General features: G+C 48.1%; 1 protein-coding gene across 1 annotated transcript in view; it reads right to left on the bottom strand.

Annotated features, from left to right (window-relative positions):
• Window positions 1–1,330: 1,330 nt before the first annotated feature.
• The window catches only part of M1AP (meiosis 1 associated protein), a 138,420-nt gene continuing 119,050 nt past the window's right edge, over window positions 1,331–20,700 (bottom strand). The window contains exons 8-10 of the mRNA XM_074992109.1: window positions 13,515–13,721; window positions 1,768–1,926; window positions 1,331–1,474 (exon numbers count right to left, since the gene is read on the bottom strand). Coding sequence (XP_074848210.1) covers window positions 1,331–1,474; window positions 1,768–1,926; window positions 13,515–13,721 — 510 coding nt within the window. The remainder of the gene's footprint in view (window positions 1,475–1,767; window positions 1,927–13,514; window positions 13,722–20,700) is intronic.

Raw genomic sequence — 20,700 nt, 5'->3', positions numbered from 1 at the left:
GCATTGCACAAACCCCAGCACCCCTCAGCTAGTGAAATCTGGCAACGGAGCAAGGACAGGAGGGGGAAACCTCTATCAGATGTGAATTATCAATTACTGGCAATGCATCTGTCCTTATGCAAAGTAATTTTATTTTTGAACCATAAAAGCTTGGTGCCTCAGACTCACTCTGTACTGTACAGCGTGCTCTGATTGCTCCAGGGTGCTCATAAGGCCATGCAAGGAACCTCAGTAACACCCTAACTGGAAACTGCCACGAAGTCCAATAAACACAAAGCTCCAGCTAACTTGCTGCTAGGCCAAGTAGTTACACCCTTTCCTCAGCACCGCTTTGGCAGGGACTGCTAACAAGCACCTGAGCTGATTCTGGTGGGCTTTGCCCCTAGTTGTGTATTGGGGAGACGGTCTTAAGGAAATCTCATACCATCTCTTTGGCCCTAGAGCCAGATTTCTCTGCAGGCAGGTGACCTGTAGATTGTGGTTCCATCACTGTGTACAGCCCCAGCCTCAGCAGATTCAGAGAGCCACAGAGTTCTCAGCTGGAGTGCCCTGGGAAACTGGAGTTATCATCCTGGGTGTTAGGTCATCTCTCAGCCTATGCTGACAATGCAGAATTAGTGGTGTAATACATAGGTCATTGCTGCTGATCACAGTGTGGCATTGAATAACCAACCTGCCATTGACTCTGTGCATCACTGGGTCAAAGTGTGGGGATGCCTGGGCCTCAGGGGGCCTCAGATTAAACCTGGTCACCCATTTCACCGCTGCTGTTTGCTTGGGTAGGGATATGATGGTTTGTTTTGTTTTTTGCAGTCTGTGTAGGGACCAGCCCTGAACCTGCCTATGGCTAGCTTTGCTGCCTAGTCACAAGCCTTTGCATGAAGCTCTGTAGGCACTGCTCTCCCCAAGTGCTCTCCCCTCATTCAAATGCAATTCCTGGCCCCTGGTCTTTGGTGACGTGCCTGCTTGGTCTTGGAACCCACCTTATGAGGTCATGTGGTGTGCTGCACCGACATAAGTGGGAGGTGCCATCTAGGGTAGCAGTGGAAGGGCCCTTGGGGAGCAGGCTCCCTGGAGACCTTCAACAAGTAACAAAACTGTAGGAAAACAAGCAAATGAATGGTGAGAAATGTCTTTAAAGCAAGGCCAAGCAGGCCCAGCAGTTGTCTAAACTTGGCCTGTGCTGGCACATGTGGAGCTTGGAAAGCAATGGGCCCAGCAACAGGCTGAGCTGTGAGTGCATAGTGACATGAACATGTGATACATTTGTGTGGGGGTGGGGGGGAGTAGCACAAATACTAGGGCTTGTAGCAGAGAAAAGCCCTTGTCATTACATGCCCTCCAGGAATTCATTGTCTTCATCGTAGACAGCTCGCTTGCAGTGGTCCTTCCTCCCCACAGAGGCCTTGAATGCTTTGGGCTGTGGTGGGGCCAGCAGAAGGGGAGCCATTGTGGCCTTGGCTTTGCTCTGGTGCTGCAACACAGGAACACACAGTGAGTACTGGCTGTGGAGGGGGAGCTACCATATCCCTTAGTCACAAGCTATTTTGAGTTCATGCTAACTGCACCTGTGAGAGTGCTGAGTATCGTCCCAGAGCACCAGGTGGGCATGGGCACACTGAGGACACATCCTCTGCCTGTTTTCCTATAAGCAACCAGAAGAGAATCCTGAAACACCTACCTCCCAGGCTCATGCCTCAGCTGCTCGGTCAGTGCTCAGGGTTAGCATTACCATCTCCCAAGCCTGACAGCAGGCAAGACCTGTACCTGTCTGGAATGATATCGCTCTCCTGTGCGATGCTCCTTGGGCTGGACCTGCTGGTGGCACTGGGGTCTGGAGAACCCACCCATCAGGTATGTGTAGAGGTTACTTTTCACATGGAGTGGATTGTATCGAGGTTCTACTTCCAGGCTGTTCAAGGCGCCCTATTCAGCGAGAAGTGAGAGACAGGTCCCAGCTAGTACCATGTTATTGCCCAACATCAGAGCTTCCCTCCCGGAGGTGATGCTGCAGCAGGGAACAGATGTGAGCAATGGTGCCTCCTTTCCTACTTAAATGATGTGAACTCCTTCCAGTCATTTATGGCAGGAAGGAGCCAAAAGGTCCACCACAGTGACATGGAAATTGTGCAGGGCTTTATCTGGCCATCTGCCCACACACTGAACAGGTCTTGTACTAGTGTGAGCCAGATGTCTCTTCCCCAGTGTGTGTGTCTCTGCCTTTGGGCCTAGGGTTACCAGCTACAGAAAAATCACCCTTGTCCAGCCCTCATACCGCCACTTTCCCAAAGCCTCAAGCCCTCACCTGCCCATTCTTCAAAGCTTCACCCCCACTCAGTCCATCTTCCACTCCACACCCCACAGTGCTCCATCATCCACTCTACCCTGCCCTCACTCACTTGCTTATTTTCACTGTACTGGGGCAAGGGGTTGGTGTGCAGGAGCAAGTGAGGACTCTGGAGGTGGGAGGGGGAATGCACTCTGGGGTGGAGCCAAAGATGAGGGGTTTGGGATGCTAGAGGGAGCTCTGGGCAGAGACAGAGGCTGGGGTGTGGACTTTTCAATGGGGATGCATGAAGGGCTTCCAGGCTGAGGCAAGAGGGTGAGAGCTCTGACTTAGGTTGCAGGCTCTGGAGTTGGGCAAAGGATGAAGGATTTTGGGTGCAGGGGTGGAGACAAAGTGTTCAGAGTGGGAGGGGGTTCTGCACTGGGGTGGGAGGTTGGGGTGCAGGTGGCAGAGAGAGCCCCAGCAGGGTGCACTGACTCTGGGGTGAAGGGATGGATTGCACTTTCAGCAAGTTTGCAGGTGACACTAAACTGGAGAAGAAGTAGATATGCTGGAGTGTAGGGACAGCATCCAGAGTGACCTAGACAAATTGGAGGATTGGGCAAAAAGAAATCAGAATGGCCTGCAGCAGTTCACCACAGATAATGTAATTCTGGGAAGAAAGATAAAAGAATATGGAGTGCAAGTGGTGTTCTCATCCATTCTCCCTGTTGAAGAAAGGGGTCCAGGTAGAGATCGTCGAATCGTGGAAATAAATGCATGGTTGTGCAGGTAGTGTCAGAGAGAGGCCTTTGGGTTCTTCGACTGTGGGATTCTGTTTCAAGAACAAAGATTGCTAGGAAGAAACGTGATCCATCTAATGAAGAGAGGACAGAACATCTCTGTGAGGAGGCTAACAAACCTAGCGGGGATGGCTTTCAACTAGGTTCATTGGAGGATGGTGAGACAAGCCCTGAGGTAAGAGAGGAAGGAAGAAGGAGCAACAAAGGAGGACCCCTGAATTGAAAGAAGAAAGTAGGCCACTCAGCTAGTTATCCAAGGAGTTTGTACACAAATGCAAGAAGCCTGGGAAACAAACGGGAAGAATTAGAAGCTCTGGCGTAAGATGTATGAGGTGACTCTCCTGATTGGAGCACAGTCATAGAAGGGTTTAAACTGTTCAAGAAGGACAAGCAACGAGGGGGTCCTGTGGCACCTGACAGACTAACAGAAATGTATGAGCTTTTGTGGGCAACGACCCACTTCGTCAGACGCAGGCCTGCATCTGATGAAGTGGGTCTTTGCCCACGAAAGCTTATGCTCATACATTTCTGTTAGTCTGTCTGGTGCCACAGGACCCCCTCGTTGCTTTTGCAGATCCAGACTAACCCGGCTACCCCTCTGATAGTTCAGGAAGGACAGGCAGGGAGAAGAGGATGAGGGCCCTCGTATGTAAGAGAGCAGTATGATTGCTCAGAGCTCCAGTATATGGTGGGAGAAAAGACAGCTGAATGTCTTTGGGTTAAGCTTTCTGGCAGAAGAAACAGAGGTGATATTGTGGTTGGTCTCTACTATAGACCACCAGATCAGGTACATGAGGATGTCTTCAGATAACTAAGAGACGCTTCCAAATCACAGGCCCTGGTTCTTATGGGAGTCTTTAATCACTCTGACATTTGTTGGGAGACCAAGGCAACAGCACACAGGCAATCCAGGAAGTTTTTAGAGAAAATTGTTCAGGACAGTCAAAACCAAAAGGGATCGTGAAGAACTACAAAAAGATCTCAGCAAACTGAGTGATTGGGCAGCAAAATGGCAAATGAAATTTAATGTGGGTAAGTGTAAGGTAATGCACATTGGAAAAAATAACCCAAATTACACGTACAACATGATGGGGTCAAATTTAGCTACGACAGATCAGGAAAGGGATCTTGGAGTTATAGTGGATAGTTCTCTGAAGACATCCATGCAGTGTGCAGCGGCAGTTAGTAAAGCAAATAGGATGTTAGGAATTATTAAAAAAGGGATAGATAATAAGACAAAAGATATCATACTTCCCCTATATACAACTATGGTACACCCACATCTTGAGTACTGTGTACAGATGTGGTCTCCTCACCTCAAAAAAGATATATTGGCATTAGAAAAGGTTCAGAAAAGGGCAACTAAGATGATTAGGGGTTTGGAACGGGTCCCATATGGGGAGAGGCTAGAGAGACTGGGACTTTTCAGTCTGGAAAAGAGGCGATTGAGGGGCGATATGATAGAGGTATATAAAATCATGAATGGTGTGGAGAAAGTGAATATAGAAAAATTATTTACCTTTTCCCATAATACAAGAACTAGGGGACACCAAATGAAATTGATGGATAGTAGGTTCAAAACTAATAAAAGGAAATTTTTCTTCACACAGCGCACAGTCAACCTGTGGAACTCCTTGCCAGAGGAGGCTGTGAAGGCCAGGACTCTATTAGGGTTTAAAAAAGAGCTCGATAAATTTTTGCAGGTTAGGTCCATAAATGGCTATTAGCCAAGGGTAAAGTATGGTGCCCTAGCCTTCAGTACAGGGGCAGGAGATGGATGGCAGGAGATAAATCACTTGATCATTGTCTTCTGTTCTCCTTCTCTGGGGCACCTGGCATTGGCCACTGTCGGCAGACGGGATACTGGGCTAGATGGTGTGATGGAGTGCGGGATACCTGTGTGTGTGTGTGTGTGTGTGTGTGTGGCTTACAGAGGGTGTGAGGCTCCTGCTGAGGGTAACCCTGACAACCAGGTAACACCTTTGTACTGCAGACAAAGGAGGAGGTGGAGCCTGAGGGGTTTGAATTGAAACTGGGAGTTGAAAAGCAGTGAGTCTGGGCTGAGGGAGAGAGAGACAAAGGAGGGGGCAAGGCCCCAGCTCTGGGGGCCCCTCGGGGCCTCCTCTCCTCAACATGGATTGGACTGGTTGTCTCTGCCTGCTGTATTGACTCCTCTGTATGATGCTGTGTCCTGTCGGCTAATAAACCTGCTGTTTTCCTGCTGAGTGAGAGACTCTCCTGCCTGCAGACAGGGTGCAGAGCTTGGGGGACCCCAGAACCCCATCACACTGGTGTCAGAAGTGGGATGTTCTGCACCCCGAGGATGGAGCATCCAGTAGTAAGTGACGGGTGCCACGGAAGAAGAAGAGGGGCCTGTGAGACCCAGGTGTGCTGACAGGCAGTGAGGTGCAGTTTCCCAAGGTGGAGGGGCCTGCGGCCGAACCCAAGCAACTGTGGTCGTGGTTCTTGAGAGGGGGTGCCACACCCGAGCAGGGGTTACTCCTGGGAATCTGTTGGAGTCGGTCCCAGAAGGTGGAGGGGCCGAGGGCCCAACCCCCAGAAACAAGTGACCCACAAGGAGGCTGACGCTGAATGAGTTCTTCCCAAGACAGTGTGGTCGTGGTCCTTGAGAGCGGGTGTCACACTGAAAAAGGGGTTCCTCTGAGAGTCTGTTGGAGTCGGTCCCAGAGGGCAGAGGGGCCTACGGCCTAACCCCAGGAAGCTTGTGACCCGCAAGGAGCCTGGCACACTGAAGGGATTCTTCCAGGAATCGTGGGGTGCAGAGGGCATCAGCCTGAGAGCCTGCAACCACGCTAAGCAACTCCGCTGTGAAGTGGCAGCACCTGGAAACCGAATCGAGATTAAAGAAGCTTGACAAGGCAGCATGGATGTGCAGTGGCAGAGCTGAGGGTTAAGGAAAATCCTGCAGAGGTGAGCCCAGATCGGGGCAGGGAACCCTGGACTGCATGGAGTTCTGAACCGAGTGGCCTGCCACAGCTCAAGGAGGGAAGAAGCGATTCCAACCCATCATCTACTAGTGGCCAAGACAGACCTGCGAAAAGTTTTCCAGGCCTGGGCCGAGGAAGGTGCCTGTGTGTCTGTGCAGGAAAGCAGCTGATCCACTGGAAATGGCAAGTTGTCTGTGAGAGAAGCTACTCCACCTTCTGTGTGTGTGTGGAGACCAGCCGGGGGGCTGGGACAAAGGAGAGAGTGTCTCCCATTGTCTGTTTGTGTTGAACAGCAGCAGCAGCCTGGGGAAAGAGCAGAGCCTGCATTTGGAAAAGGTGCCAATGAGGAAACTAGCCCATTGTCTGAGGAAGACTTCCCCAGCCTGGGGTGGCTGGAAAAGGAACCACCAGGAAAGAGCATTCCAGGTGTGCCTAAACCCAGCCATGGGGGCTGGAACAGAGGGAATGGCTCTGGGATGGGCAGTGGTATCCCTGCTAAGGACACTGGTCCGTGGTGCAGAAAAAGTGCTTCTGCTTCTGGGGAAGTGAATCCTTTGCCTGAGCCTGTGGGGGCTCAAAATGGAGCAAAGAGCCCAGAGCTGGATCTGAGGGCAGCTGAAGCCCAGATGGGAAGTGGGCCTACCTCTGTGTCTCTCAGGGGGGATGATGCTTTAACTTAGTCTAATCCAGTTAGTATCATCAGGGAATCCCAGAGACCAGACGATTCTGGTACTTGTTCTTTGCCTGATGCTGAGGTGTTACTGGGAGGGGGTGAGAGGACTCTGTCTTACCAGAGTCATCCTCTCGCCAGGACACAAGAACAGACGGGCAATGGAGTTATGCTGACTAATGAAGATAAAGGAGCTGGTAGCAGAAGGGAGGAAAGGGACCCTAACCTTCTGTCCAGTGGTACTGGCTGTCTGCTTGGAGGGGGATTACGTGGGAATCTGCCTGATGGGCCAGAAGTGATCCTGGGTGTAGGTGAAACCCAGGAGCTGGTTGTGGCTCAAGGGAGCAGTGCCCCTGTGGAGCCAGACAGGGGTGAGTTATTGTTTGGGGGAGCTCTTGAGGAAAAAAAATTCCCTGAAACTTTTCCTGACCCGTCTGTGGGGACTGCAGAAAATGGGAGTGAGGTGAAGAAGAGTAAACAGGAAAGGTGCATGTCTGTAAGAGCCAGAGCAGCCCTTTGCCTGGGGAGAAGTTTGTTTCAGCTCCTGATGGCCAGGACCTGCCTAAGTGTGAAACCACTGGCTGTGCTCTGGAAGGATCCAAAGCAGGCAGGGTAAAAGTTTCTCAGGAATTGGAAGTTAATGCAAGTAAAGTGAAAACTATCAGGTAGCATGAGCAGCCCTGTAAGAGCCAAGTAAAACAGCTGCACAGTCAGTCTCTGTAGGATGCAGGAGAGCGCCAGCAATTCCCCATCTCCAGATGGTGGAAACACTTATATTCTCATACTGGATTCAACTTCTAATTCCATGGGGAGGCAGTAGTTGGAGGTGGAACGACGAAGGAGCTTTGGGCCTGGTGGGCCAGTAAGGGATAAACAGGGATTCCTTCATGTGGATTCTGCGTCTGGGACTCACAAAACGACTTTCAAACAGCAGTTTGGTTTGCAAATTTCCAGGCTGGCTGGGAGGGGCCGTCTCCCTGAGATCATCAATGGCCCAGCTCTTGTTAGAAGGGAGGGCACAGCCAGAGAGATCAAATTTCCACCCCAGGGGGCAAGGGAGAAGATTAAAACTTGATGGTGCTAAAAAAGGCCTCAGCCATTTATCCCCAAAATACCAAATTCTCAAGGATGTTGCACAAAGGTTGTGGTCTACCAAAGAGCAACGTAAATGTACAGTTGCAGTGGGTTTGTTCTGTTGCTCACACTGACTGCTGTAACCAAGGGGTGCTGCTACCAAAAGCTGTAAAATTGTACCATGTACTGAATGTTTGGAAAAAGCCATTTAACATAATGACATTGACGTAGAAGCATAAATTGTATGTTAAAGAAGTCTGTAACTCTGAAATGTCACCATTGTTCCCTGTAACTAGTCTTGCAACCTGTCACATGAGGAGAAACATTCCAAACCTATTGTGTGGCATGGAAGGGGAAACTGAGGCACACAACCATTTTGGTGGTCTGGCTAAATGCCAAGGGTGAAAAGCATTTGTACCTTCTTTTACTGGACTGCAACTAAATTCCAAACATGTGCCGGAGCAGCTGTATGGGCTGGTGGTCAAACAGGGCAGGGCCCAGACCAGAAAAGAACTATTTAATCTGTTGGTGCTGCAGCATCTGTATGGGCTCTGCCTGCCCAACTTGAGAACGTGGCTGGTGGACCAGAGACAAAGGCAGGGAGACCAACCAACCTGAGGGAACTAAAGGGACTTGTCCGGCTGCATCACATGAAAAGGGCCAATACCAAGCTCCTAAGTTGGAGCCTCCCCCAGCAGGATTATGACATGGAGGTGGTGCACATCAAGGGGCGCACAGAAGGTACAGCCAATGCCCGATCACGAGGTGAGGGCCCCCGAACTTCCCCAGGTCACCGGCTGAGTGACCCCGCTCAGTTCGGTCTGGAAGCGGGGAGAGATGTGATGGAGTGGGGGGGGGGGGTGTGTGTGTGTGTGTGTGTGTGTGTGTGTGTGTGTGTGTGTGTGTGTGTGTGTGTGTGTGTGTGTGTGTGTGTGTGTGTGTGGCGCTCACAGAGGCTGTGAGGCTCCTGCTGAGGGTAACCCTGACAACCAGGTAACACGTTTGTACTGCAGACAAAGGAGGATGTGGAGCCTGAGGGGTTTGAATTGAAACTGGAAGTTGAAAAGCAGTGAGTCTGGGCTGAGGGAGAGAGAGACACAGGAGGGGGCCAGGCCCCAGCTCTGGGGGCCCCTCGGGGCCTCCTCTCCTCAACGTGGATGGGACTGGCTGTCTCTGCCTGATGTACTGACTCCTCTGTACGATGCTGTGTCCTGTCGGCTAATAAACCCGCTGTTTTCCTGCTGAGTGAGAGACTCTCCTGCCTGTGGACAGGGTGCAGAGCTTGGGGGACCCCAGAACCCCATCACAGATGGACCTTTGGTCTGACCCAGTATGGCCATTCTTATGTTCTAACTTCCTGTTGCAAATGCTGAAGGAACCAACCAGGGGCTGTGCACAGCTTGACCCACTGCTCATAAACAGGGAAGAACTAGTAGGAGAAATAGAAGTGGGGAGCAACCTGGGCTGCAGCGACTATGAGATAGTGGATTTCAGGATCCTGACAAAAGGAAGAAAGGTGAGCAATAAAATACAGACCCTTGATTTCAAAAGAGCAGACTTCGGCTCCCTCAGAGAACTGATGGGCTGGATCCTCTAGGAAGCTAATATGAAGGGGAAAGGAGTCCAGGAGAAATGGCAGTATTTTAAAGAAGGCTTATTGAAGGCACAAGAAAAAAAATCCCTAAAAGCAAATATAGTAGGCAACCACCTTGGCTTACCAGGGAAATACTTGGTGAGCTTCAACTCAAAAAGAATGCATGTAGGAAGTGGAAACTTAGACAAATGACTAAGGATGAGTATAAATATATTGCAAGGGAATAATCAGGAAGGTGAAAACACAATGGGAACTGCAGCTAGCAAAGAATGTGAAGGGTACCAAGAAGGGTTTCTACAGGTATGTTAAAAATAAGAGGGTGATCAGGGAGGATGTGGGGCCCTTACTGAATGACAGAGGTAACCTGGGGACAGATGATATGGGAAAGGCTGAACTACTCAATGCTTTTTTTGCCTCAGTCTTCACAGACAAGGTCAGCTCCCAGATTGCTTCACTAGGCAATTCAGTATGGGAAGGAGGTGAGCAGCCCACAATGGGGAAAGAACAGGTTAAGGGCTACTTAGAAAAGCTAGACATACACAATTCATAGGTCCGAATCTCATGTATCCAAGGGTACTGAGGGAAGTGGCAGATGTCATTGCAGAGCCTTTGGCAATTGTCTTTGAAAACTCCTGGAGATCAGGAGAGGTCCTGGATGATTGGAAAAAGGCAAATATAGTTCCCATCTTTAAAAAAGGAAGGAAGGACAATCCAGGGAACTATAGACTGGTCAGTCTCACCTCAGTCCCCTAAAAAAAGCATGGAAGGGATCCTCAAGGAATCCATTTTGATGCAGTTGGAAGAGGGGAAAGTGATCAACAGTAGTCAACATGGATTCACCAATGGCAGCTGATGCTTGACCAATCTGATTAGCTTCTGTGATGAGTAACAGACTCTGTGGACATGGGGAAGTCAGTGGATGTGATATACCTTGACTTTAGGAAAGCCTTTGATACAGTCTCCCACAACATTCTTGATCATAAGCTAAAGATATATGGCTTGGCTACATGGACTGTCAGGGGAAAGAAAGCTGGCTAGATGGTCGGGCCCAATGAGTAGTGACCAATGTCTGGTTGGTGGGCTGTTTCAAGTGGAGTGCCCCAAAGATCAGTTCTAGGGCTGGTGTTGCTCAACATCTTTATTAATGACCTTGATGTGGGGATGGATTGCGCCCTCAACCAATTTGCAAATGACACTAAGCTAGAGGGACATGTAGATACAATGGAGGGTAGGGATAGGGTCCAGCGTGACCTAGATAAACTGGAGGATTGGGCCAAAAGAAATTTGATAAGGTTCAACAAAGACAAGTGCAGAGTTCTGCATTTGGGACAGAAGAATCCCCACCACTGCTGCAGGATGGGGACCAACTGGCTAAGTAGCAGTGCAGCAGAAAAGGACATGGGGATTACAGTGGATGAGAGGCTGGTTATGAGTCAATGGTATACCTATGTAGCCAAGAAGGCTAATGGCATATTGGGGTACATTAAGAGAAGCATTTCCACCAGATCTAGAGAAGTTGTTGTTCCCCTCTCTTCGGTACTGGTGAGGCCTCATCTGGAGAACTGCAACCAGTTTTGGGCCCCCCTAATAGAGAAACGATGTGGATGCTGGAGCAGGCCCAGCGGAGGGCAACAAAAATGATCAAGGGGCTGGAGCACATGACCTATGAGGAGAGGCTGAGGGACTTGCGCTTATTTAGTTTGCAGAAGAGAAGCGTGAGGGGCAATTTGATAGTGACCTTCAACTACCTGGGGGGGGCGCTAAAGAGGATGGAGAGAAACTGTTCTTAGTAGTGACAGAAGGCAGAACAAGGAGCAAAATGGTCTGAAGTTACAAAGGGAGAGGTGTAGGTTGAATATTAGGGAAAACTATTTCACCAGGAAGGTGGTGAAGCACTGGAATGTGTTACCTAGAGATGTGGTGGAATCTCCATCCCTAGAAGTTTTTAAGTCCCAAGTTGGTATAGTCCTGGCAGAGATGATTTAGTTGAGGTTGGTCCTGCTTTGGGCAGGGGGCTGGACTAGATGACCTCCTGAGGTCCTTCCCAGCCCTAGGATTCTATGATGAGGTTCAACAAGGGCACATGTAGAGTCCTGCACTTGGGATGAAAGAATCCCAAGCCCTGCTAAAGGCAGGGGACTGACTGGCTAAGTGGCAAATGTGCAAAGGACCTGAGATTACAGTAGAGGAGAAGGTGGACTTGAGGCCACAGTGCCACCTGTTGCCAAGAAGGCTTAATGGCATATTGGGCTGCATTAGTAGGAGTACTGCCTGCAGATCAAGAGAAGTGATTATTTCTCTCTATTCTGCACTGTTGAGGCCATATGTGGAGTATTATGTCCACTTTTTGGAGCTCCCCTATTACAGAAAGGGTGTAGACAAATTGGAGAATCCAGCAAAAGGCAAAAAATGATTAGGGGTCTGAGGCAGGAGACTTACATGAAAGGCTGAGGGAACTGGGCTTATTTAGTCTGCAGAAGAGAAGGACGAAGGGGGATTTGATTGTAGCTTTTAACTATGGGTTGGATCTCCTTTGTTCCTCCTTCACCTGGCACCCTCAGGACCTGACTGGTCCCAACAAGGGAATTTGCTGCCTGCTCCTCTTCAAACCTCTTAGCTCCTGTCGGACCTTGGCCCCTGCTGAACCGACACTGACCCAGCCATCTTCAGCTGCCAGCTGTACAGGCTGGTTCCAGCCCCAGGCTGGACATGGCTCCAACCCTGTCTGTGGCCCTGGCCGTGTGGGTGCCAGCTCTGCCTCAGCTGGGCTGCTGGCATGGCCCCAGAGCTGCAGGTGCAGCCCGGGCCCTGCAGAGGCCAGCTCCAGTTCTGGCTGGTGAGCCGACATTGCCCCATCCCTGAAGGCACTGGCCGTGGCCCCAGCCCAAAGGCCAGCTCTGGACTGGCCAGGCTGCCGCCACAGCCCCAACCCCATGGGTGCTTGGCGTAGTCCTGCCCAGGCTGTCAGTGCAGTCGGGCCCCGTGGGTGCCTGAGGAAGCTCTGGTCATGCTGCTGCCATGTTCCCAGCCCCAGGGGTACGTGTGCAATCCCTGCCAGGCTGCCTGCGTGGTCCCTGCCCCACAGGCGCTAGGTGCAACCCCAGCCTTGTGGAGGCCAGCTCCATCCAGCTGTTGCCTCTGTCCAGGGATGAAAGCCCCACTGGGCTGCTCTGCCTGAGGCAGCTGGGCTCCCTTTATTAATCTCACAACCCAGGTCTCTTGTCCATTAACATCTGTGATCCTGCCAAACAATGGATGTTGCTGGACAAGAGAATTCTGGTTTGGGGTGGTTTAACCTGTACTTGAAGGGAGTTCACAGAAGGATGTAGCTAAGCTATTCTCTGATGACAGATGATAGAATGAGGAGCAATGGTCTCAAGTTGCATTAGGAGAGGTCTAAGTTGAGTATTAGGAAAAATTGTTTCACTAGGAGTGTGGCGAAGCACTGGAATGGGTTGCCTAGGGAGGTAATAGAATCTCCATCCTTAAGAAATTTTAAGGCCAACCTTGAGAAAGCCCTGGCTGGGATCATTTAGTGGAACTTGGTACTGCTTTGAGCAGGGAGTTGGAGTAGATGACCTCCTGAGGTATCTTCCAAGCCTAACTATATATGAGTCTATGATTCTGCACTGGTTAGGAAATCTTTTGCTGCTCAAGCCAGTTGCCTTTGGAAATTCTACTGAGAGCCCTGGATGCTCCCACTGCAATTAACCAAAACATTTCACTATCATTTGCTCCTTTGCTCTCTTTCCAAGCCCCCAGGACAGGGCCATAAGTTTCCCCAGCTATCCTTTTCCCCTGAAGTTATGCAGAAGAAAAAGTAGAGGTCTGCTTCTGGACATGTTTCGGGGAAGTGTAGGAGTATGAACCCATGAGGGGGGTGAAGAGTTTTGAGGGGGAATAATTTATTTATGTTAATCCTATGCATGTCAATCGGCCTACATCTTCAGTGCAAGTGAGAGTGTGTGAGAACCTTGCACTTCAAGCCAGTGGAGGTGTAGCCTTATTCCCCACTCCCCTCCTGCTGCACTGTTTTGCACATAGGGAACGTGTCTATGTCTGTGTGTTTCAATCCTTGATAGTGAGCTGTTACCCTGTACATGCAGAAACCACACTGCCTCTAGCTGTGTAAACTTGCGTACAGCCATTTTTCACTTGCCTCTATTGTACTGAGTGCTGTCTCTGGAACATCAGCGGGGAGGGCTGGGATGTTGCATGGCAGTAGGAGTTCTCTAACCGCAATGGCTTTGACAAGCAGTGTGGACGAGTCGGAAGGAATGATGACATAGTGGGGATGCACCATGACGCTCCAGCTTGGACCTACGCTCTGTGGCTCATGTCTGGCCAAGAGCATCCAGTCCCTTTTCTGAAATCAAAAGCCAGAAGCAATGGTCAGTGAAACCAGGGCAGAGCTGGCAGCTTCCCATCAAAACAGCTAATACTAGGTGACAAGGGGTTCTGCAGCAGGGTGAGTTAAATCTGTGTCAGATTACAAACATCATTTTTGTATAAGGGGCTGAACTGTGTCTAAAGTTGTCTGAGTGCAACTTATTGCAGTCCTTTCAAGACTACACATTCCCAAATAGGGGTTTGCCATTGCCCTGAAGGACTATTGTGGAGAAATCAACAAGGCTGACCTCTGGAGTCATTAATGGTGTTTTACTAATCTGCAGCCTCACTCCTAAAAACAATGGATTTCTACCCAGGGACCCATAATTTGTGTGACTACAACTGGGGGGAGGCTGGAGCATCTCCATGATGCACATGGCAATGGGATAGGCTAGGTAAGAGGGGGTTCTGCTCTTGGCAGAGGACTGGCCATCACCACAGGGCTGGAAGGAGAGAGAGAGGGCAGAAGGGACTCTGCCCAGCATGACACTCCGATGAACACCAGATTTGGGGGCAAGTTGTGAGCAGGAAAAGGGTTATGTCAGGATTTTTGTTTTGGTTCTAAAGATCTATAACTTTTAAGGACTTTCAGTGACAGCTTCTGAGGTCAAGAAATCCATTTATGAAGTGTGAGTTCCTCATTTTCCTGCCCTGTTGCTCCTGGAAGCGTTAAAATAGAAACCTAGCATCACCTCACCTGAGTATCACTCCAGGGAAGTGTGTGCAAGCAAGTGGGAAGGCTTGGCTGGTTACTGACACTGTTTTAATGATGTAGGGCAAGTGACGGTGCTCCATGTCCAAAAGGATGATCTCAGACAAGAGGTCTGAGCCCAGGAGTGCACCCTAAAGTTCCAGGGCTAGAAAGGGAGATTAGACTATGGCTTCACTGAGACATCTTAACAGCTTGTGAGTGTACCCACGCACAACTAGGTGACCATAGATAGTGATACTTGGTCAGGTTGTAATAGGTTCCATCAACAAGACTGACTGTTGAATTGTACAGCAACTGAATAAGTGAGACCCTGTTCCCCAAATTGGGATCCAGAACTCTGTTTTTTACTTCATCATTCATACATTTCAAGGCCAGAAGAGACCACTGTGATTGTCTAGTTCAGGGATTCACAAAGGAGTGTCGTAAGCAACACACAAGAGGTAATTCTTCCTCTCATCTCTGCACTGATTAGGCCTGGTGTATTGTGTACAGTCTTGGCCCCACATTTCAGTAAAGATGTGGAGAAATTGGAGAAGGCCCAGAGAAGAGCAACAAAAATGATTAAAGGTCTAGAGAACATGACCTATGAGGGAAGACTGAAAGAATGGAGGTTGTTTAGTTGGGAAGAGAGAAGGCTGAGAGGAGAATAATAGCTTTCAAGTACCTAAAAGGTTGTTACAAGTGAGAGAGAGGAAAAAATATTCTCCTTAACCTCTAATGATGGGACAAGAAGCAATGGACTTAAATTGCAGCAAGTGAATCATAGAATCATAGCATACTAGGACTGGAAGGGACCTTGACAGGCCATTGAGTCCAGCCCCCTGCCCTCATGGCAGGACCAATTACTGTCTAGACCATCCCTGATAGACATTTATCTAACCTGTTCTTAAATATCTCCAGAGATGGAGATTCCACAACCTCCCTAGGTAATTTAGTCCACTGTTTGACCACCCTGACAGTTAGGAACTTTTTCCTAATGTCCAACCTAAACCTCCCTTGCTGCAGTTTAAGCCCATTGCCTCTTGTTCTATCCTCAGAGGCCAAAAAGAACAAGCTCTCCCCCTTCTCCTTATGACACCCTTTTAGATACCTGAAAACTGCTATCATGTCTCCCCCTCAATCTTCTCTCTTCCAAACTAAACAAGCCCAATTCTTTCAGCCTTTCTTCATAGGTCATGTTCGCTAGCCCTTTGATCATTCTTGTTGCTCTTTTCTGGACCCTTTCCAATTTCTCCACATCTTTCTTGAAATGCGGCGCCCAGAACTGGACACAATACTCCACCTGAGGCATAACCAGCACAGAGTATAGCGGACGAATGACTTCTCGTGTCTTGTTCACAACACACCTGATAATGCATCCCAGAATCATGTTTGCTTTTTTTACAACAGCATCACACTGTTGAGTCATATTTAGCTTGTGGTCCACTGTAACCTCGAGATCCCTTTCTGCCATACTCCTTCCTAGACAGTCACTTCCAATTCTGTATGTGTGAAACTGATTGTTCCTTCCTAAGTGGAGCACTTTGCATTTGTCTTTATTAAACTTCATCCTGTTTACCTCAGACCATTTCTCCAATTTGTCCAGATCATTTTGAATTTTGACCCTATCCTCCAATGCAGTTGCAACCCCTCCTAGCTTGGTGTCATCTGCAAACTTAATAAGTATACTTTGTATGCCAATATCTAAATTGTTGATGAAGATATTGAACAGAACCGGTCCCAAAACAGACCCCTGTGGAACCCCACTTGTTATACCTTTCTGGCAGGCTTGAGAACCATTAATGACTACTCTCTGAGTATGGTTATCCAGCCAGTTTTGCACCCACTTTATAGTGGCCTCATCTATATGTATTTGCCTAATTTATTGATAGGAATATAATGTAGTTTAGGGTTATTAGGAAAGATTTCTTCTCTGCCAGGCTGGTTAAGCACTGGATTAAATTGCCTAGGGAGGTTGTAGAATCTCAATTATTGTGGACATTTAAAGCAGGTGAGATTGTCAGGGATGAGCTAGATGATGCTTGGCCTTGCTGTGAGTGGAGGGGACTACAGTAGTCCTCTCAAGGACCCTTCTAGTTCTAGTATTCCATGAAATTTTATTGCATCGTGACTCCCTTCTGAGAACAAAATTTACTACATAACCCCAGAAAGGGAGAGACTGAAGCCATCCAAGCCTTACAAACCCAGGTGAGGCCAAAGCCTGAGCCCCCCCCACCGCCTAGGCAGGGGGACCAAAGCTAAAATCAAGGGCTGCAGTCCCAGGCAAGGGGCCTGAAACCTGAGTCCTGCTGCCCAGGGCTGAAGTCACTGAGCTTCAGCTTTTGCCCTGGTTGTTAGGGCATGGTCCTGGGCCCAAACAAACTTGAATCAGCACTGGTGATCCTGTTATAATGGAGTTACAATACACTTTGGCATCCTGATCTACAGTTTGAGAACTGCTGGCTTAGTCTGACCTCCTGCATAGCACAGACCAACCATCTTTCCTGAATTAATTCCCATGTAACTGAAAGTATCCAGTAATGGAGAATCCACTGCAGCCATTGTTAAGTTGCTCCAGTAGTTAATTAAGAACATAGGTGTGAAAGGGATACCCTGGGACACTGAAGCCAGGAACCCACAGCATAAAATCTGTTTTATAAACTTAACGGCTGTGGCCACACTAGCTCCTGCTTTCAGAGGGGCTATGGCAATGTGGCACTTCAGCAGATGCTAATGAGGTGCTGCCATGAATATGAATTATCTCATTCATATAATGGCAGCTGCACAGGCTTCAAAGGTGCTGGTTTTGAAACACACGCTGCCCATGTAGCCAGGTGCCTTTTGAAACGAACCCCCAATTTTAAAAGCCCCTTTTTCCCAAAAACCAAATCTTTCTTGCCCCCATTATTGCTACTGGGCAACTATTCTAGAACTTTTATTTGCTGATGCTTAGAAACCACCTTGAAATTTTCATGTGTGAGAGGGTGTACCACCCTGCACTAGGCCTGCAAGGGTTCACCCTCGTTACATGGCTGAGAAGGCCCTGCCCCTACAGCCCTGCTGGGCATGCTCCAGCTGGAGGCCAGCTTTAAAGGCCAGGGTAGCAGCTCAGTCAGGGCTGACTGCTGATGGAGAAGGAGGTGCTGTTGGAGCTCCTGAGGAAGAACTGCAGAGGGACGAAAACCATGGGGGCCAGCCAGTAAGGAACATATGGAAAAGCCCCAAGGCTGAAGGAAACTGGTGAAGAAGACTGCAACAGTTGATGAGGTGTGACCCTGCCCATGAGCTCAGCATGTTTTCGGAGGATTGCCTGCCAAGCTAGAGGTGGGCCACTTCACTGCTAACAGGGCCATGGACTGGGACACAGTGGAAAGGGAGGGCCCAGATCCCTCTATCCCCTCCCCATTAACACAAAGCAGGGGTACCGCAACTGTTGCTATTGGGTCTGGCTGTTAGGCCATGCTGCCTTGCATGATGGCCATTGATATTGACTTTGTGAGTGTGGCTGCTAGGCTCTACTGTCCTGAGGTAAGGTAGTGGTCTTGCTGACTCTGGCCACTAGGCTTCACTGTCCTGCGGGAAGGAGGCATTTTTATTGACTGTGGCCACTAGACCAACTGCCTCACAGAAACAAGGTGGGGGTGACTGGCCTGGGGATATTGGAGCTGATACACATGCGAGGTGGAGCACAACTGTGAGGCCCCAGAAAGTGAGAGGTGTGCCCTCCCTGTGACACGATCCTAAATTCACTCATGGCTAATTGTTTTCCCATTTGTACTGTTTAAATACTGTCCTTTAGCTTCAATAGCTATTCTTCTCCTCTGCAGTTAACCCCAGAGAAGCCATGTCCCTTGTTCATCTTACTAGCTTCTCCAACATTCTTCAGTGTGAATTGTTCTTTTTTGACCATGCATGAGAAGAGCTGTATACAGTATTCCAGGTGAGCTTTACCAGTGTCTTGTACAATGGGATTAACGCTTCCCTATCTCTACTGGAAATAACTCACTTTGTACATACTAGGAGGGCTCTTTGCCTACCCCTCCCCCCCGCCCATGACTGCATCACATTGGTGACTCACAATCATTTTATGATCAACTAATGAACCCAGTCTTTTTCCTTCTCTTTTGTTTCCAGCTGGTCAGTCTCTACTTTATAGCAGAAATTTCCATTTGTGCCTAAATGTATCATGACTTCTTACTTTGTGCTACTACATCTAACCTCATTTCTATTACTCTGGTTCTCAGTGATATTCCAGTCCTCTCCTGTGTTGATGATGCCTCCCAACTTGGTGTCATCATCAGAGTCTATAATGCTTAGCAGATGAGGGAATAGCAGTAGATGTGCTAGATCTTCATTTTAATAAGATTTTTGACACAGTCCCACATGACATTCTCATTAGCAAACTAAGGAAATGTGGTTTAGTTTAATTACAATAAAATGCATGCAGAACTAGTTGAAAGACCACACCAAACGAATGGTTATCAGTGGTTTCCTGTCAAACATGAAAGCCATACTCAGTGGGGTGTCCAGGTCAGGCCTTGGTCCAGTACTATTCAGTATGAGATGTGTAAACCCAGGGATCTTGGGGAAGAGCAGAGGGGTTAGTTTACCTCTGTATTTGACACTGGTGCAATCACTGATGGAATATTGTTTCTAGTTCTAGTGTCCACAATTGAAGGATATTGATAGATGGGAGTGGGTTCAGAGAAGAACATAAAAATGATTAAAGGGTTACAAAACATGACTTGAAGTAATAGACTGATCTCCATGAGTCTATTCAGCTTAACGAAGAGAAGGTTCTGGGGTGACTTGATCACAGGCTACAAATATTTACATGGTGCACTTATAATAATATGCACTTCAATCTAGCAGAAAAGGTATGACATGATGCAATCACTGAAAGTTGAAGCTAGACAGATTCACAGTGCAAATAAGGTATATAATCATAGGGCTGGAAGGGACCTCAGGAGGTCATCTAGTCCAGCCCCTGCTTCAAGCAGGATCAATCCCAACTAAGTCATCCTAGCCAGGACCTTGTCAAGCTGGGACTTAAAAATCTCTAGGGATGGAGAATCCACCACCTCTCTAGGCAATGCATTCCAGTGCTTCACCACCCTTCCAGTGCTTCACAACCCATGAATTTTTAAGGGTGAGTGTAATTAACCATTGGCACAATTTACCAAGGACTATGGTGGATTTTCCATTTTTTCCATCAAGATTTTTTGTTTTTCTAAAAGATCTGCTCTAGAAATTGTTTTGCAGCAGTTCTACAGCCAGACTGCCTTATGCATCTATGAATATTTATATTAATGACTTGGATAACTGCTTGAAGTGTGTGCTTGTAAACTTTACAGATGGCACCAAGATGGTAAGGGTTGTAAGTATTTTGGAAGATGGGACTAGAATTCAAAATGACTTTGACAAATTGGAGAATTGGTCCGAATTCAATAGGATGAAGTTCAATGAAGATAAATGCAATTTACTTCTCTTAGCAAGGAAAAATCAAATACATAATAATAAAATGGAGAATAACTAGATAAGTATTAGTACAGCTAAAAAGGATTTGAGGATTATAGTGATTCAGAAGTTAAATATGAATCACAATATGATGCAGTTGCAAAAATGGCTAATATTCTAAAGTCTATTAACAGGAGTGTTGTATTAAAGTCCAGAGAGGTAATTGTCTTGCTCGTCTGGGAAATGGTAAGCCTCATGTGGAGTACTGTGTCCAGTTCTGGGTGCCAGACTGTAGGAAAGATGTGGACAACTTAGAGTCCAGAAGAGAGCAACAAAAATAAGTCTAAAAAACTTGATCTCTGAGGAAAATAACTGGGCATGTTTACCATTGAGAAAAGAAGGCTGAGGAGAGGCCTGACACTCTGTATCTGTGGTAAGGTGTGTTATAAAGAGACTGTAATAATCCGTTCTCCTTGTCCAGTGAAGGCAGGAAAAGTAGTAATGGGCTTTAGCTGCAGCAAGGGAGACTTCAGGTAGCTATTAGAAAGTTTTCTAACTGTAGAAGAAACAGTTGATAACAATTTTTGGTTCTCTGGTTCTGTATGCCTTAAATATTGAGTCTATTCTGGTGTGGCTATGGTCTGAAGAACTGGGTCTGTCCCACAAAAGCTCACCACCTAATAAATTATTTTGTTAGTCTTTAAAGTGCTACTGGACTGCCTTTTTGTTTTGATAGTATATAGACTAACACAGCTATATCTCTGTTATTTAACTGTAGAAGGATATTGAAGCACTAGAATAAGTTACC

The sequence above is a fragment of the Carettochelys insculpta genome, chromosome 4 (assembly GCF_033958435.1).
Source record: "Carettochelys insculpta isolate YL-2023 chromosome 4, ASM3395843v1, whole genome shotgun sequence".
NCBI lineage: Eukaryota > Metazoa > Chordata > Testudines > Carettochelyidae > Carettochelys > Carettochelys insculpta.
The sequence above is the reverse complement of the archived record's forward strand: the minus strand, read 5'-3'. Positions and strand labels throughout refer to the sequence as shown.